The 17,584-nt window shown below is 40.5% G+C and overlaps 2 protein-coding genes across 2 annotated transcripts in view; both read left to right on the top strand.

The window, feature by feature from the left end:
- The first annotated feature begins 3,289 nt into the window (after positions 1-3,289).
- Positions 3,290-7,905, top strand: ccdc107 (coiled-coil domain containing 107). The gene is made up of 6 exons (XM_056245418.1): positions 3,290-3,446; positions 4,600-4,835; positions 5,028-5,100; positions 5,189-5,279; positions 6,082-6,191; positions 7,301-7,905. The coding sequence occupies exons 1-6, from the start codon at positions 3,314-3,316 to the stop codon at positions 7,624-7,626; spliced, it is 969 nt and encodes a 322-aa protein (XP_056101393.1). The 5' UTR covers positions 3,290-3,313; the 3' UTR covers positions 7,627-7,905.
- An 8,128-nt stretch (positions 7,906-16,033) lies between these two features.
- The window catches only part of kcnc2 (potassium voltage-gated channel, Shaw-related subfamily, member 2), a 55,542-nt gene continuing 53,991 nt past the window's right edge, over positions 16,034-17,584 (top strand). Inside the window, exon 1 of the mRNA XM_056245281.1 lies at positions 16,034-16,867. Coding sequence (XP_056101256.1) covers positions 16,313-16,867 — 555 coding nt within the window. The 5' untranslated portion in view covers positions 16,034-16,312. The remainder of the gene's footprint in view (positions 16,868-17,584) is intronic.

The raw sequence follows: 17,584 nt of genomic DNA, 5'->3' as shown, positions 1-17,584 counted from the left end.
GTTTTTCCGCGGTTTAATAAGCCATTATCAACAGTAATATACTGTAATTTAATCAATTTTGACTGTAAAGTAAATTCTGTATTTTTACGGTTTTTCCATGTAATTTTGTGAAACGGTTATTTGCAGTAATTTAACGGAAACCGTCTGGAAACTTTGCTGCCAGAGATTTGCCGTGTTTTTACGGGATTTTTTTTTTACAGTGTGCTATAAATTAAGTATAGCCTAATCATCTAGACTTTCTTGCTCTGTTCTGGTTAAATTTAAAGTATTTGTTGTGAAGTGAGGGGAACTAAATAGCCTTTAGCTATGTTTATCTGTTTTTATAATTTTTGTAAACATTTCGCTTTATTTACCGGTATTTTACATTAGCCTGTTTCTGAATGTAATATTGAGACTTAGGCCTATGTGACATAGGCCGGCTATATCTGTTATTTTTTCTTTCTCAAAACTGCCATATTATATAGCGTATTTATCATGCCATGCAAACGTTTTAAAGTATCTTGAAAAATTACTGTTAAAAGTATACTAGGCCGTGTCTGTTTTGTCATTGCTCATTTTATGTGGTGCCTCTCCATGGGATTGAAATGTGTGTGTGTGCACAGGTGAAATGTGACTTGTTTTGTACATGCCATTGTGTGTCTACCTGCTGAACCTTTTTGGGCTTACATATTTATAATTTGTTTGTAGTCTACTCAATGACTGGTTTGTATAGGTGTTGTCTTGCATAATTTCTTTTTATCTTTAATAACATTAGTTTTTTTTATATCTACGTCTCCTGCCCATTTCCAGTTAGCAAATCGGTGTTGTCTTTAGGGGAAATTATTAGTAAAAAGTCCCCGGGTGAGATTCCAGGGTGGATGAATTCCTATTATTTCACCCTTGTGGGTATAACAAACTACATGAGACATTTTTGGGAACATTTGTACTTTTAAGAGTAGATTTAAATGTGGGAACTTTTACTTTAACTCGAATAGCCTACTTTTCTAATGAAAAAACAAAGACTCACGTTACTTTTATTAATTTTAATGCAATACATTAAGAAATTAGTAGGCCTACCTACCTGTGGAATGATGCAGACAGCATACGCAGATGTTCAACTACGGTAATAAAGAGATGAGCTGGCAAACAATACGATGCAGGTTTGCTTTCAACTGACTGTCCTGCACTTCATCCAATGCTCATGGTGTTCTCTAATTCCTGTTTAAGACGATTCAGTGCGTGCAGGGATCTGAACAAAACATTCAAACTGATTCGCGAACCAATTTACACAGTTTTGCGATTTCATTTCATACAGGCAATACATTTTTCAAACAGATCATTACGCAAAGTCACGCTAAAGTATGACATTACCAATTTTTGGACATATAGGCCTACCTAAGATAAGCTACCGTTGTTCACTAAGTACACATACACATAGATATTAGATACTTTTACAGAGGTGATTTTAAATATCTCTTTTTATCACTCCATAAATAAGAAAACACTGTCAACAGCCAGAAAAAATATATATTTTACCAATTATTTTTTACCATATTTTAAGGAATAAACTTAAATATATGTATGGCAAATAATATACAAATCCCTTTGTAAAACCCTTCCGAATATGGAATAAAACTGTACGTTTTGTAAGTGTAACTGTAGTAAAGCTGCTAAAGTGGAGATTTCTGACTCAATTCTCGCAGCATTAAAAGATATGTATTGAAATTGAAATCTACAGATGCAAATACATAAAGTTTGATAAAATAACACTTGAAATTGTATTTTAGGTGATTTCTTTCCACTAGTCTGAAAGAAGAAAGGTTACAAAAGCAAAAACTCAAAATGGACCAGTGCATGAATAAAACAAAGGTTTTGCCTGTAATTTCTTGTCTAAAGTTTTCAAATAGGCTACTCTGAAATTATTAAAAATCTTTAATTTGTTATAATTTGTACAGTTTTTTTATATAGGCTACACAGTTATAAATGGTGGAACATTACCTTTGCTGTGTCTTGAATTCTGCTGTAAATGTGAGGCAGTGTGTGTGAGGCTTCTATCAGTTCAGAGAGACTTGTGAATGTTGAGACTTGCAGCCCATGAATGTTCAAGGACTTTATTAGGCCGTTTCAGGAAACAATCATGTCACATGAGGAACTTTTTTCTTCTTCTTGAGTATATGCAAATAAAAAAACCCATCAAACCTGAACATCAAAAAGTCTGAAAAGACAATTATGACATTTCTTGTCACTGCTCTGACAGGAGAATTTGCTCATTGAGTAAAGCAAGGTGCATGCAGTGCGGTGATGTCTTAAAGAGGCTAGGCACTGAGTTATGAAAGCCAGATTACCTGATTTATTGTTTAGGCTAGAGATGCACCGATTACAATTTTCTAGGCCGATCCCGATTCCGATTTTTCCTCGAGTTTGACCTGCCGATACTGATTTCATTTTTTCAAACCACTTTACAGCACACACAAATATTTATTGTCTATCTTCTCTTTAATAGAACATTTTGCATAGAACATTTTTTTTAACAGATAATCACTATAAAATAGAACTATATAAATTACTCCTGGTGTGGGAAATTCACACACATCTAAAGTGCGGTGTTATGGAAGAACCATTTCCTTTTCACATCCAATATCCAACTAAAACAATTTGATATTTAGCAAACTAAACTTCTGTATGAAAACAGGTAATGACAATAAAATAATATATAAATAACAAATAAAAATAAAATAAATATTGCCTTGCAGTATAAAGATATTTCTCTCTCTCTCTCTCTCTCTCTCTCTCTCTCTCTCTCTCTCTCTCTCTCTCTCTCTCTCTCTCACACACACACACACACACACACACACACAGGCCTATTGCAATCACTTGTACATCAATGGCAAGTTATATTTCTCAAACAGTTCTTCTCTCATCTGACACATGTCCAGCCAGGCTAAACAGGATAAGTGGAGCATGTGCAGGGAAACGATGTAACGAAATAATAAAAACAAGGGGAAGGGTTAGTGTAAGGTGGGAGAATACAGTTTATACAGTATCAAATCCATCATGTCTATGGAAAGTGCCATAAAACATGAAAACTCACAACGTTTCGTTTTCTTCACATGATATCATGTCAGAGAGACTGTGTCGGACACGGAACATTAGCAAGTTTTATAATCGTATTCTAACAGAGTAAAGCTGTAATTTCACGCCAGTCCTGTAGAGGTCAGTGATGGCGCTCTCGAGCCTTTTCTCTCGTTACACACAAACAGAAGAAGATAATTTGTCAACAGTGTGGGGATTGGTGAATCATTATTCATTGATCAGCATTAGTTCCCGTACAGAGATGGTGTTGTCGTCCTCGCAGCAGCTCGTGATGGCGGTCACCGCAGTGCTGCTGGTGTTCGTGTTGTTTCCTCGCATGTTCAGCGGCAGTGCCAGAGACGCGCAGTCCTCCGACCCGCGGATCAGCAGGAGAGGTGCGGGCACGAGCACACCTGTGTTTGTTTACTCTCTTTATTGTGGCCTTTTGACGGTCTTTGCTGATTTGCTGCACATTTTACTACGTCTCTGGTTTGTGAAGTTTGTATTAACACCTTTAGTTTACTCCAGAAAATGTTTCTTGTTATCGTATCTATATTTATTTCATATAGTCGATATTTAACATCATTTTCATGTTCAGAATTATTTTAGTAAAAGTACAGAGGAAGCGGTAATTTGCATTTGTCCATATTTGCATTCATACATGCTAAAGTTGTATCTAAATATGTTATAAATGTTTACGTACATTCTGTACTATATAACCATAAAATAGATTTGATTAACTTTTTTTTATTTTTTAGATATTTACATTTTGTCTCTTGCACCCAGCAAACAAATCACAATGTTTATTATCATTATTAATAATTTTTAGTGAAAGTGCAGAGCAAGCTGTCATTTGCGCTTATCCATATTTGCTTTTATCCATATCTGTTTTTATTGATATTTTACATATTCATATGTGAATTTAGCATGTTTACATGCATCCTGTCCCTTAAAATCCTAAAACACATTTGAGTAACTTTTGTTTTATTTTTAGATATTTGTATGTTGTTCCAGTTCTTAAATATCCTAATGTTTAATGTCATTTTCATGTTCAAAATTATTTTAGTAAAAGTGCAGAGGAAGCTGTCATTTGCATTTAACCGTATTTACATTCAAACGTGCTAAACTTATATCTAAATGTTAGATATGTTTATGTACATTCTGTACTTTAAAACCATAAATACATTTGAGTGACTTTTATTTTATTTTTTAGATATTTATATTTTGTCCCAGTTATCAAATCCTAAAATATCATTTTCATGTACATTTTTTTTTAGTTAAAGTGTAATTTGCTTTTATGCATATTTGCTTTTAAAGATGCTAAACTTAAATGTAAATATTACATGTTTGCATACATTCTGTAAACATAACATACATTTGAGAAACTTTGGTTTTATATTTTGATATCATTTATATTTTGTGTTGTGCACCAAGCAATCAAACCCCAATGTTAAATATCATTTTCATGTTCACAATAGTTTTTAGATTGTCTCCCTGGCGAATCTGATGTATAATTTGGGGATTGTGAGTCTGTGTGTTGTTCTGCAGGTCCTGGTTCTGGTGTCGGTCCTGGTAGCGTGAAAAGTCAGCAGCAGTTCCACAAGAACGCAGCGCCTCAGATGTCCCAGAATGTGGAGAACATGCATCAGATGAAGAAACTCATGGAGCAGGAGATGAAAAGCGACAAATACAAATCCAACAGCAACACTAAGGGCTACGTCTTCACTCTCATGCCCATCTACGCCATCGGAGTCGGGCTCTTTGCCGCTTATAAGTTTCTAAAGGTGGTGACTTTTTTGTTGTTGTTATGCATAATACAGTAATGTTTCTTCTGCATTCAGGAAAGGTCAAGGAAATTATGGCACAATGCATAAAAAAATGAATGGTCCTAAAAATAGGCTTCGTTATAGGGGCCAAAACAACATCCATTCTTCTGGGTTGCTGTTTGAGAGGTTTGTGTTTGTGTGTGTTTGCAGATAAAGTCTGCAAGTGATTCTGAAGCTCAAAAAGCCAAAACAACTCGAGGAGTGAAGAAATCAGAGGAGACGGGTTTGTGTGCACGAATGAAAATGCTGAAATTTGCGTTTGTAAAATCTCACCATTTATTTAATATACTCAGAAAGTGCCTTTTTTCCAGAGAATCAGCTGAATGAGCTGGAGCAGAGGTTAGCTCAGACCGAGAAGATGCTCAACTCCATACTGACCCAGCTGGACCCGCTTACAAACTGGTGAGAGCTATTTATTGTGAAAGTAAACTGATTCAGATCTGCATTGGCGAAGAGAGCAGTTGGCATGTATGGGTTAGTCTTTTCAACCACACAGTATCATTATATCTGTGTTACAATAATTCAAATTGTCACAGAAGTACTGGGATGAAAGTTTATAGTTCTGATATAAACACTGTCTACAGAAGCGGTCAAAATAGAGTAAATCACCTTTTGAAAGTAACTTGAAACACTTCAAGTAAAGATTGTATCAATTACACCATTACACCAGTAGGTGGCGACACGCGACTGTTAAAAATGAATTTGTCATTGAATCGTTCATTCAAGAGATTCGTTCAAATACACAGATTCATCCGGTAATGAAATAAGTCTATGAGTGAGTCATTAAATCATTCGTTTACTATTTTAAATTTTAAATTGTTTAAATAGACTGCAGCAAGGAACATTTTGTAAGAGCCTCCAGTAAATTACGTTATTTTGTTTAGTTGTCTATTCTGAATTGTGGAAGAAACATAATCTCTAACTTAAACAGAAAAATGGTTATTCTCATTGTCTCCAGAATCGTGCAGCTCTAGCTAACACATGTTTAAACCCCTTCGTTTTAAATAAATGTGATATATTGAGTCCTGGAAGAATGCACTTGGTTAAGACATTTGCTTGTGGTTATGCAAAAACAAACAGAGCGGGGTTTGCGGCATGCAAAGGAAAACATGCTTGCACGCTCATAGCGACCGGTTGGTTGTTCGGTTTCTTCCGTGTGGGCTTGTTTTTCCACCTGCTGTTTATTCTTTCTGTTGTGCTGCAGTGTGAAGTCTGTTGCCATGGAGCAGAAGAACGAGATAATGTCGCAGCTGCAGTGCATTCGCCAGCTAATGAAGAAGAGAGGCATGGAGTTTCCAAACATCAGGATAGAAGGTAAACACATCTGCTCCCGTGTACAAACCCACACAGTTAACACACACACACACACACACGTGCGCTTCACAGGTTAACGCCAGCATGTTAAAAGTCTCACTACTGGTCAATAACATTGCATATAACACTGAAAGTGTCACATACAGTTAAATGTGTTAAAGGCCTTTGAAGACTTCCATGGCCAAATGAGCTGATGAATTATTGAAGGAGTGTTTTCATTATTTCCCACTCAATCTCAATAACATAATGCAACTAATTACAAAATTACACTTTTGAGTACAAAGTAGTAGGATTTTTAGCTTTTTCTTATGTTTTGTTTTATTTAACTATTTTATTTTATTTAAATCAGCTACTCAAATTCTTACGCAATATATTTATCTATTATTTATAGATTTGTATCTTTATTTAATTAGTATATCTGTTTTTGCATTACAGTACTGGGAATGGCATTTTATTGATCTGTATTTACAAAGTATTTATAAATCAAATTGTTCTGGCATTTTGCTCCATTTAAAAAAAAAAATCTTAATTGGACGCATGTGTAAATCTTTTATATATAGGTTTACGTTCATGTCAGTGAGTAAGTGCTGCTAGTATATCTCAATGTGTAGTGCAAATGCAAATTCTAGTTATGCATAACTAATGCAGACGACCACAATCAATGAAGCAGGTCTTTGAAAATATTATATATCATAAGCAAATTATTGGGATAAACAAAGAAGCACTGATTCGGCCAACATCACGCAGGTGAACTCATTAAGCGGTGAAGATCATGATGTGTTAATAAATCATGCGAAATATGGGATTATGTGCATGTTGGAATCTTAAGTTTCAAGTTTAATTAATTTATAAAGCACATTTAAACACAGCCACAAGACTGACCAAAGTACTGTACAACACATCTAAATACAAATCCTAAATACACACATTTAAGATAACGCACGCAAATGTAATGTAATATACACATTTAAGAGCAATGTGTAAAAACACATAGCCATGACATCCACACATATTAAAGTGTGGTTTTGGAGCTGCTGAACATGCTCCTGTACACACTTCTGATTGGTTGTGCCGTTGGGTGATGCGAATCACTTGGTTATTTCTTTTAGAGCCGACATGTGAACGCAATCTAGACAGACTCATCGAGACTTTGACTTCAGCCGAAGCTCTTCCAGAAACTCGTCTGGAATCACAAACACACGATGAAGCGCAGCCACTCGATCACCGAGCGCTCAGACCTGATTCTGAGGTGGAGGAAGAGGAGGATGAGGAGAGCAAACACACAGCGGGAGAGGAAGACGTGGGTGGTGAGAGTGACTCTAGTATGCCCTCCCTCGAGGACTCGGGTGACATCGGTGTAGATGACGTCACCGTCACTCAGAAACTTCCAGAAGATCTGACTGGAGGATTACGGAGACGCAACAGGCTTGAGTAACTGTGACGATAATCAAACAGAAATCTATTTATATATTTATTTATTGAATTCCTCATGATGAACAACCGAACACTACTCATTGGTTCGACGTCTACATCTACATATTTCACTGCATTTATTCTTAACATGAATCAAAATCCACCCTGTTTACTTTCTTAATACACTACCATTCAAAAGCCAAGGCTGCTTTTATTTGTTACAGTAATAACAGTAATGTTGTGAATTATTGTTACAATTTACAAGAGCGGTTTTCTATCTGAATATATTGTAAAATGTAATTTATTCTGAATTCATCAGCATTACTCCAGTCTTCAGTGTCACATGATCCTTCAGAAATCATTCTAATATGATGATTTGCTACTTAAGAAACATTTCTGATTATCAATCTTCATATTTTTGTGGAAACTGTACATTTTCTTCAGGATTCTTCTTTTGTTGGCTAGAAAGTTTTAAGAACAGCATTTATTTTAAATGTAAATATTTTGTAACAATATAAAAGCCTTTACTGTCAATTTAATGTGTCCTTGCTGAATAAAAGTATTTTTTAAATTTGTAAATTGAAAAAAAAAAAATGTTTAACTAATAATCCCAAACTTATGACTAGTAGTGCATAACAGTTTTCACAAAAATATAAAGCAGCTCAACTGTTTTCAACATTAATAATAATAAATGTTTCTTGAGCATCAAATCTGCATATTAAAATGATTTCTGAAGGATCATGTGACACTGAAGACTGGAGTAATGAAGCTGAAAATTCAGCTTTGATCACAGGAACAAATTACATTTTAAAATATATTCACACAGAAAACAGTTATTTTATATTGTAACAAAATCTCATATTTAAAAATGTTCCCAAACTTTAGAACATTAGTGTACATGTTTTTGGTCTGTAAATTATTCATAAATGTTATTCCAAATAAGAAAATGTTTGTCTTCATAATCTGCTCAGTCTCTGAAGTGACTTTCCTTTTAGCTGACATCATCAAGGCCATGTGGGCGGGGGAAAAAATGTCAGCCAATAGGCAAAAAACTGTAGATATCCTTAGTCAGCATTTCTAAAATCATTATAATAGTTAGCAGTAATTTAATGCAGGCTAATGTAATGAAGGTGTGTGAATATGAATGTTTCCTGTTAACTTGTTGACAAGTGTTTGCTGTATCTTCTTCAGTTTGAATCAGTCATGTATATGTCAGTATGCACCTGCTTTCGCTTCATTTCCCTCTGTGAATCCAAGGCAGCTACTGATGTTTTTCGCTTCATGTTTTATTTGCATGTTTTCCATGGCCTGCGGAGGAGGTTTCACACAGCTGCATGTTTTTGGTAAGACAATCATGTTGAGGCGTGAGGACTGCAAACGAGACGTTTTCTAAAAGTTATTCAATCTGGACGTGTTTGATAACGAACTTTTACTGAGCAGTACAGCATCGTTACAGCTTTGAGCTTTCTTTTTTAAAGCTTGAATCAAATACCAAACACTAAATGTGATCATACACTAGATTAGATGTTTCATACGTGGTTAAGAAGTTACATGTATTTTAGTTACAGATTTCCCCTTTTATAATATGTTTTCATAATTTTGCCACTCTTTTTTGTTGATAGAATAACGAAATAATCTTTCTAGGAAAAAAAAATGTGAAAGTTCCAAAGTAGTGCTGAAATCGAAACATGCAACTGGTCCTATTAGAAAATTATTTTCATAATTTTGTTGCATGGACTTTAAATGATGGGATTTAGCATCTGGAGATCATCGGATGTGAACGGCATGCAATAAGACACCGCACTACCTGTGCTCATTGTTGTTTTTGCTGTGTATGTGTTATGCTGATTGATATATGCAACTGTTGAAAGCCTTAAATAAACTCCAAATATAAAATGTGCTGTACTGGTGTTTATTATGGCACTTGGTATTACATTTCTGGGTTTATTAGTCTCTAACTGATCAGCTTGTGTCCTTTTATTTTAATGCAGTTTTAGGTGTTCTTCCATATACACTCCATGTGTATAGACACACCTGTTCATCTGCTCGTTAATGCAAGTATCTAATCAGCCAATCGGGTGGATGCATGAAAGTAAGATGTTCAGTTGTTAAGAATTATGACTCTGCTGCACATAAAATGAAGGAGTGCTTTGAGTTTGAATCTTCTCACACCTCGGTCTCTAGAGTTTACAGCAGATGGTGTGAGAAAGCAGTGAGGTGTAACATGGATGGAGTTCAGCAGCTGAGATCTTCTCATTACTGTCAGGTAAGACCAGCAAACTCCTTAAAACTGAAGTCACCTGGTCTGATGTAACTCAATATCTGTTTTGCCATGTAAATGGTATGGGTCAGACTTTGGCATGAATGACATCAATCCATCAAGCCTTGTGTCAAAGGCTGGTTGCAAATGTTGCTAAATATTGTTTCTAACCTTGTGCATCCATTTACGGCCAAAGTCGATCTATTATTCAGCCGTTCACTGATCCTCTGATGCATTTTGCACACAATCGTTTCTATGCAATATCTGGCAGTCATGTTTACAATGAGCACTATTATGGAAGTCTCATTTAAGAATAGATTTATATAGATCTTAATCAAATGCTTGGAAATTAGATGAAAGCCACTTGCTTTTATTTTTAACAATAGACTGCCAACCAACCAGTCTGTGGATTGAACTGTGATTGGCCCCAACGTCCAGAATAAGTTGCAAAGTGGACCAGACTTGAACTTGTCTGATAAAAAGTTATAGCCAACTAGTATAGGTACTAACTAGGAATAGCATTAGCATAAAAATGAGCATTAAAGGCATCAGCTCATCCATTTAAATTTCTTTCAAGTTACTGTAAGAACAAATATTTTTCTTAGTTTATGTGCATACCCTCAAACCACGAACTAGTCCTGAAGAATGCAGTTCCTCGTGCGAGCAACAGAGGACGCTATAGTGTAATACATCAAATACTTTCCCTCGTGTTTCCAGACCCTGTGTTTCCAACAGCGAATCTTATCCCTAAGTACTAGTAATATATTACTCGTTTAATGTCACAGCGCGCGTGTTGTGTTTTCATTTAAGTCTGGCTGGCAGCTCAGACATGACATGGTGAATGCATGTGAATTAATGACAGAGAGGAGGATTAATGCTGTGAGATTTCACCTTCCAGACTGAGTCCACAGGGGCTGGACGTCCCAGAATAATCTGCTTCCATCAATTAGAGCCGCTTCTCTCCCATCAACCTTAATCAATGCGTTTACACACCTAATGGGATGTGCTAACCACATTTGCCCTCGTACCTGGTCCTGTCTTTCTGGGAATAGACTTTTAATTAATATGGGGAGTTTAATGAGACCCGAGACGGTTTTTCATTATAAGATCTCTTCTGATTATGTGATTGTTGCTAGAATTATTAATTTCTCAGCTGGTTTTGCTTCAGGAGACAGGGAATGGTGAGCAAACATTGTATCAACGTTCTTTATTGTATAAAGGTAAACAATGTCCTTAACCCTTGGATTAGATACTTGCATTAGCCAGCAGATGAACAGGTAAAACATGGAGTGCATATAAAGAAGACCTAAAACTATTTCTGCATAAAAATAAAAGAACACAAGCTGTTAATTTAGAGACTAATAAGCCCAGAAATGTAATACAAAGTGCAATAATAAACACCTGAACAACACTTATGTTATTCATTTAAAAATATGTTTTATTCTTTAATATTTGGGTATTGCCATCTGGTAGGATGAAGGGACGTGTGTAGTACACACACACACACACACACACACACACACACACACACACACACACACACACACACACACACACACACACACACACACACACACACACACACACACACACACACACACACACACATATATATATATATATATACACACACACACACAGACACACACATTGGCCACCTTTCAGCTTCTTGTTAATGCAAATATATCTAATCAGCCAATCACATGGCGGCAACTTAATACATGTATAGGCATAGACATGCTCAAGACGTTCTGCTAAAGTTCAAACTGAGCATCAGAATGAGGAAGAAAGCTGATTTAAGTGACTCTGAACATGGCATGGTTGTTGGTGACAAACGGGCTGGTCTGAGTATTTCAGAAACTGCTGATCTACTGGGATTTTCACACACAATCATCTTTAGGGATTACAGAGAATGATCCGAAAAAGAGAAAATATCCAGTGAGCGGCAGTTCTGTACTAGCAAAGTGCTCTTAATGAGGGAGTGCTTGTATATATTGTTTCTAATAGTATTTTCAGACATAATTTATTTTATTAGGTATTTCATCTGCGCTGATTTTTTTTATTGTAACCCCCCCCCCCCCCCTATCTCGTGGCCTCAAGATAGTATCTCTATCTCGTGGCCTCAAGATAGTAACTCGTGGCCTCAAGATAGTATCTCGTGGCCTCAAGATAGTATCTCGTGGCCTCAAGATACTATCTCGTGGCCTCAAGATAGAGATACTATCTTGAGGCCACGACGAGATACTATCTTGAGGCCACGAGATAGTTATAATAATTTTTTTTGACAAAGTGGGACTAGGGGGGCTCCGTAAATTCTGATTAAGTGAAACATTTTTAAATTTCACAGCGTAAAATTCTTCAGTCTAAAATGGACACAATTGTGCAAATAGTTTTTTTCCTTTTGTCCAGAAGCCACCCGAACAGACCGGCGACCCATCGTAGAGATCTACACTAGACCTACAGACAGTAGTAGGAGGATGTATTGCATGACTAAATCAAGGTCAGTTTTGGATATGAGAGCTCTGCGCCAAAACCGTGTGGTGCATCAGTGACCAAAATATGATGCATTTGTGGACGTCTGAAGAGAAAAGCTAATGCACCTTGGTATCTTTTTGCTGTGGACTGTACAGTGAAACTACTCATTATTTGTAGTGTTTTATAAGGCGAGCAACACTTTCTTTCCTGTTTATTTCAGGTTCAGTACCCAGTTCCAAGACCTATATAAACTATGCACAAAATATAAAATGTCCATAGGGAAAGTGTTCAGTTCAGTTTTATTCTCAGAGGAAGCTTCCACATTCATTTGTGTTGCCAAACCAGCTCACGACACATTAATTTTAGCTCTGTTATGCATTAGAGCAAAAAAACATCAAGCAGTGTTGAATATGACTTCTGAAGTTGCAAAGAAATGTGGGATAAAGGTAGTTTTAAGATTTCTCTTGGTTATAGCAGCCTCCCTGTGGCTTTATGAATTATCAATGTCAAACCAGTCTTGATACTATTTTTAATTCTGTATTTGCAAACAGGATTAATACGCTGGTGTGTGGGAATGCATGTGTCTTTAGACATGTTCTTCTCAGTGTGACTGCTGCTATCTTTGCTCTGGGGTTTGTGGCACAGGTGAATCCTGTCTGTTTTTACACACAGTGTCAATGTTTTCGTAGAAACTGAAAGATGAGAAGCAGCTTTGAGACTTAGGTCATAAATCCAGCAGGCCCAAAACCTGTGGAGATTAATAATAAATAAATAAATAAATGAGAGACCGCCTCCCTTATTTCCATGTTGCACATGGAAAAGTAAAAAATAAATATGGAAATAAATACATGTGAGAAATAAATATAAAAATAAATGAATGCATAAATAAATATAAAAATAAATGAAAGTTAAATCCATTCATTCAGAGGTCTAGCCCATCCATCCGTTCGTCCGTCCATTCGTCTGTCTTGGTCCATCTTTCCATCCATCCAGATGTCTTGCCCGCCCATCCATTCTCCCATCCATCCATTCATCCGCCCATCCTTCCATCCACCCATCCGTCCACCCGTCCATCCGTCCGTCCATCCATCCACCCGTCCATTCATCCACCCGTCCATCCATCTGTCCGTCCACCCGTCCGTCCATCCGTCCGTCCATCCATCCATCCATCAACCCATCCGCCCATCCGTCCGTCTGTCCGTCCATCCATCCACCCGTCCATCCATCCGTCCGGCTGTCCATCCATCCGCCCATCCATCCATCCGCCCATCCATCTGTCCGTCCGTCCATCCATCCGTCCACCTGCCCGTCCTTCCGTCCGTCCGTCCATCCATCCGCCCATCCATCCGTCCGCCTGTCCATCCATCCGCCCATCCATCCATCCGCCCATCCATCTGTCCGTCCGTCCATCCGTCCGTCCACCTGCCCGTCCTTCCGTCCGTCCGTCCATCCATCCGCCCATCCGTCCGTCTGTCCGTCCATTCATCCACCCGTCCATCCATCCGCCCGTCCATCTGTCCGTCCGACCATCCATCCGTCCACCGTCCACCTGCCCGTCCTTCCATCCATCCACCCGTCCATCCATCCGTCCATCCATCCGTCCGTCCATTCATCCACCCGTCCATCCATCCACCCGTCCATCCATCCACCCATCCATCCACCCGTCCATCCATCCGTCCATTCATCCACCCGTCCATCCATCCGTCCATCCATCCGTCCGTCCATCCATCCACCCGTCCATCCATCCGCCCATCCATCCATCCATCCACCCGTCCATCCATCCACCGTCCATCCATCCACCCGTCCATCCATCCGTCCATCCATCCACCCGTCCATCCATCCGTCCGTCCATCCATCCACCCGTCCATCCATCCGCCCATCCATCCATCCATCCATCCACCCGTCCATCCATCCACCCGTCCATCCATCCGCCCATCCATCCATCCATCCGTCCATCCATCCATCCATCCATCCATCCACCCGTCCATCCATCCGTCCATCCATCCGTCCATCCATCCACCCGTCCATCCATCCATCCATCCACCCATCCATCCATCCGTCCATCCATCCGTCCATCCATCCACCCGTCCATCCATCCGCCCATCCATCCATCCGTCCATCCATCCGTCCATCCATCCACCCGTCCATCCATCCATCCATCCATCCACCCGTCCATCCATCCGCCCATCCATCCATCCGTCCATCCATCCATCCATCCATCCATCCACCCGTCCATCCATCCGTCCATCCATCCACCCGTCCATCCATCCACCCGTCCATCCATCTACCCGTCCATCCATCCACCCGTCCATCCATCCGTCCATCCATCCGTCCACCCATCCATCCGTCCGCCTGTCCATCCGTCCGCCTGTCCATCCACCCGTCCATCCATCCACCCGTCCATCCATCTACCCGTCCATCCATCCACCCGTCCATCCATCCGTCCATCCATCCGTCCACCCATCCATCCGTCCGCCTGTCCATCCGTCCGCCTGTCCATCCACCCGTCCATCCATCCACCCGTCCATCTATCCACCCGTCCATCCATCCGTCCATCCATCCGTCCACCCATCCATCCGTCCGCCTGTCCATCCGTCCGCCTGTCCATCCACCCGTCCATCCATCCACCCGTCCATCCATCCACCCGTCCATCCATCCGCCCATCCATCCATCCGCCCATCCATCCGTCCGTCCGTCCATCCATCCGTCCACCCATCCATCCGTCCGCCTGTCCATCCATCCGCCCGTCCGTCCATCCACCGTCCACCTGCCCGTCCTTCCGTCCGTCCGTCCATCTGCCCGTCCATCCATCCATCCACCCGACCGTCCGTCCATCCATCTATCTGCCAATAAATATTTTTGGGGTTTGAATGCACAAACTTTCAGATCTTCAACCGGTAGAACACAGCTCCCGCTTGTGAGAGAATCAGTGGCTATTTTCTGTTTGTGGGAAAGACCAGTGGATACTGTAATGAGTGCATGTGAGTCAGAGATGATGAATCACTCTAGGCTCAGTCCAGCTGTGATTCGCTCTCTGCCCTAGAGAATGGAAACTCTGTTTTGCACACTTAGAAAACACCATCCACCTTTAAATTGTTAAATGGATGCTTCTACTTTCCAGTATTACTCACTTTGAGTACATTTAGTTTTTTAATAGTATTAAATGCCCCTAATGTTCACGACACACTATTTTTTTTATTACTACCTGTAGATTTTTATGGTAAACAAATAGGTTAGGGTTTCTTTGTTGAAAGAAATGTATTTTATTAAAATATTCCGTCAATGAAAGTACAGGTAGCTTAAAGTTAATTCAGTGACTGCTTTGACTGATTCAGCGAGTTCATTCAGGAAAAGACGCATCAGACAGATTCAAGCCTGTAAAGAGTTAAACATATTCAGAATCTAATTTGAACATCTCGAGCTGGTGTGACAACCATCATATGACATCATATTTATATGAATAGGCTATATTTGTGCCGAATGCCACTGAAGAGAGAGAGAGAGAGAGAGAGAGAGAGAGAGAGAGAGAGAGAGAGAGAGAGAGAGAGAGAGAGAGAGAGAGAGAGAGAGAGAGAGAGAGAGAGAGAGAGAGAGAGAGAGAGAGAGAGAGAGAGAGAGAGAGAGAGAGAGAGAGAGAGAGAGAGAGAGAGAGAGAGAGAGAGAGAGAGAGAGAGAGAGAGAGAGAGAGGAGCTTGTTGCTCTCAGGTGATGATGGGTCGATAGAAGGAAGAGCTCTCGCGCCTTTTACCTGTCTGCGCGCACAGGGCTGGTCGGAGGCGCGCGCTCATTCCCCTCAGAGACGCGCCTTTGGGAGCGTGAGTGAGTTCTCCTCTCGCGCGCCAGGAATAAAGCGAAGCCTTCAGTTCAACACTTCAGTTCAATGAGGCTGTTCGTGAACTATTGGAGTACTCAAGCATCGCCACAGCATCGTAGAGTAACGTTACTCCCCTCGCGTCATGTCTCACTCTGAGAGATGGGCAAGTTCGACGAGCACGAGAGGGTAATCCTCAACGTCGGGGGCACGAGGCACGAAACTTACCGGACCACGTTGAAGACCCTGCCGGGCACGCGTCTGGCCCTGCTCGCCTCCGAGTCGGACCTCGAGTCGGTTCTGGACCAGCTGCAACAAGTTCCGGGGTTCATCGAGTACAACGCGCGCAGCAACGAGTACTTCTTCGACCGGCACCCGGGTGTCTTCGCCTACGTGCTCAACTACTACCGGACCGGGAAGCTGCACTGCCCGGCGGACGTGTGCGGTCCGCTGTTCGAGGAGGAGCTGTCCTTCTGGGGCATCGATGAGACGGACGTGGAGCCGTGCTGCTGGATGACCTACCGACAGCACCGGGATGCTGAAGAGGCGCTGGATGTTTTCGAGATGAACGTGGACAACGACGAGGACGACGAGTACGGCAAGCGACTGGGCATCGAGGATGTGGTGTCCGCAGACGGCACCGTCAGCAGGTGGAGGAAGTGGCAGCCGGTCATCTGGAACCTGTTTGAGGACCCGTACTCCTCTAGAGCCGCCCGGGTAAGAGCGCAGCGCGGAGTCTCCAAACGGTTGCGCGCGCGCGCGACTCTCTTCCAGTGCTTAAGTAGAACATCCAAACAACGTCTAAACTCAGGCATGCGTGCAGATAAGTCTGTTTTGCGTTTAAGTTCTCATGCATGCTTCTAAACATGTGCGTAATGTGTGCTGGAAACGTGACAGGATAGGGACGATAGCGTGTCCTTGTCACCTAAAACTGTTTAAAACCTGTTACAATTCCAACAAACTTAGTAAAGACATCACAACTCGTGCATGCATTAAAAATGTGTGCTCGTAAGCGCTCGTGCATGAATCGTAATGGTCAGAAACACGTATTGGAGAGGCAGGTGTCACATATTATTAATAACTCTCAAATCTAGACAAAGCAAACAAATCACAGACCATGCATGCATGCGTGAAGATCTGTGTTTTTACGCGCCCGTGCCTATACATCTGAACGCGCGTAATCTCCAGATTTACATTAGTAACAGGTGTCAGTCACATATCTGTGATGAAAGCGCGTCCTTTAAATCTCAGTTTGTCCAGGACGTAGCACTTCTCAAGTGCAGGCATTTTATCCTCTGTTAAAACACTCTTGGTTAAATTTGGCCTGATTAAGGGAGAGAAAATAATCACAGCCCTCCCACACTTACGTGACACAACCCAGAACCATAATGGAGCTTCTTTATGAAGTCCGCCTTCAAATTCTAGTCGGCATTT

The sequence above is a fragment of the Rhinichthys klamathensis genome, unplaced genomic scaffold (genome assembly GCF_029890125.1).
Source record: "Rhinichthys klamathensis goyatoka isolate OS25496 unplaced genomic scaffold, OSU_Roscu_1.1 h1tg000029l_1, whole genome shotgun sequence".
Lineage (NCBI taxonomy): Eukaryota > Metazoa > Chordata > Actinopteri > Cypriniformes > Leuciscidae > Rhinichthys > Rhinichthys klamathensis.
The sequence above is the reverse complement of the archived record's forward strand: the minus strand, read 5'-3'. Positions and strand labels throughout refer to the sequence as shown.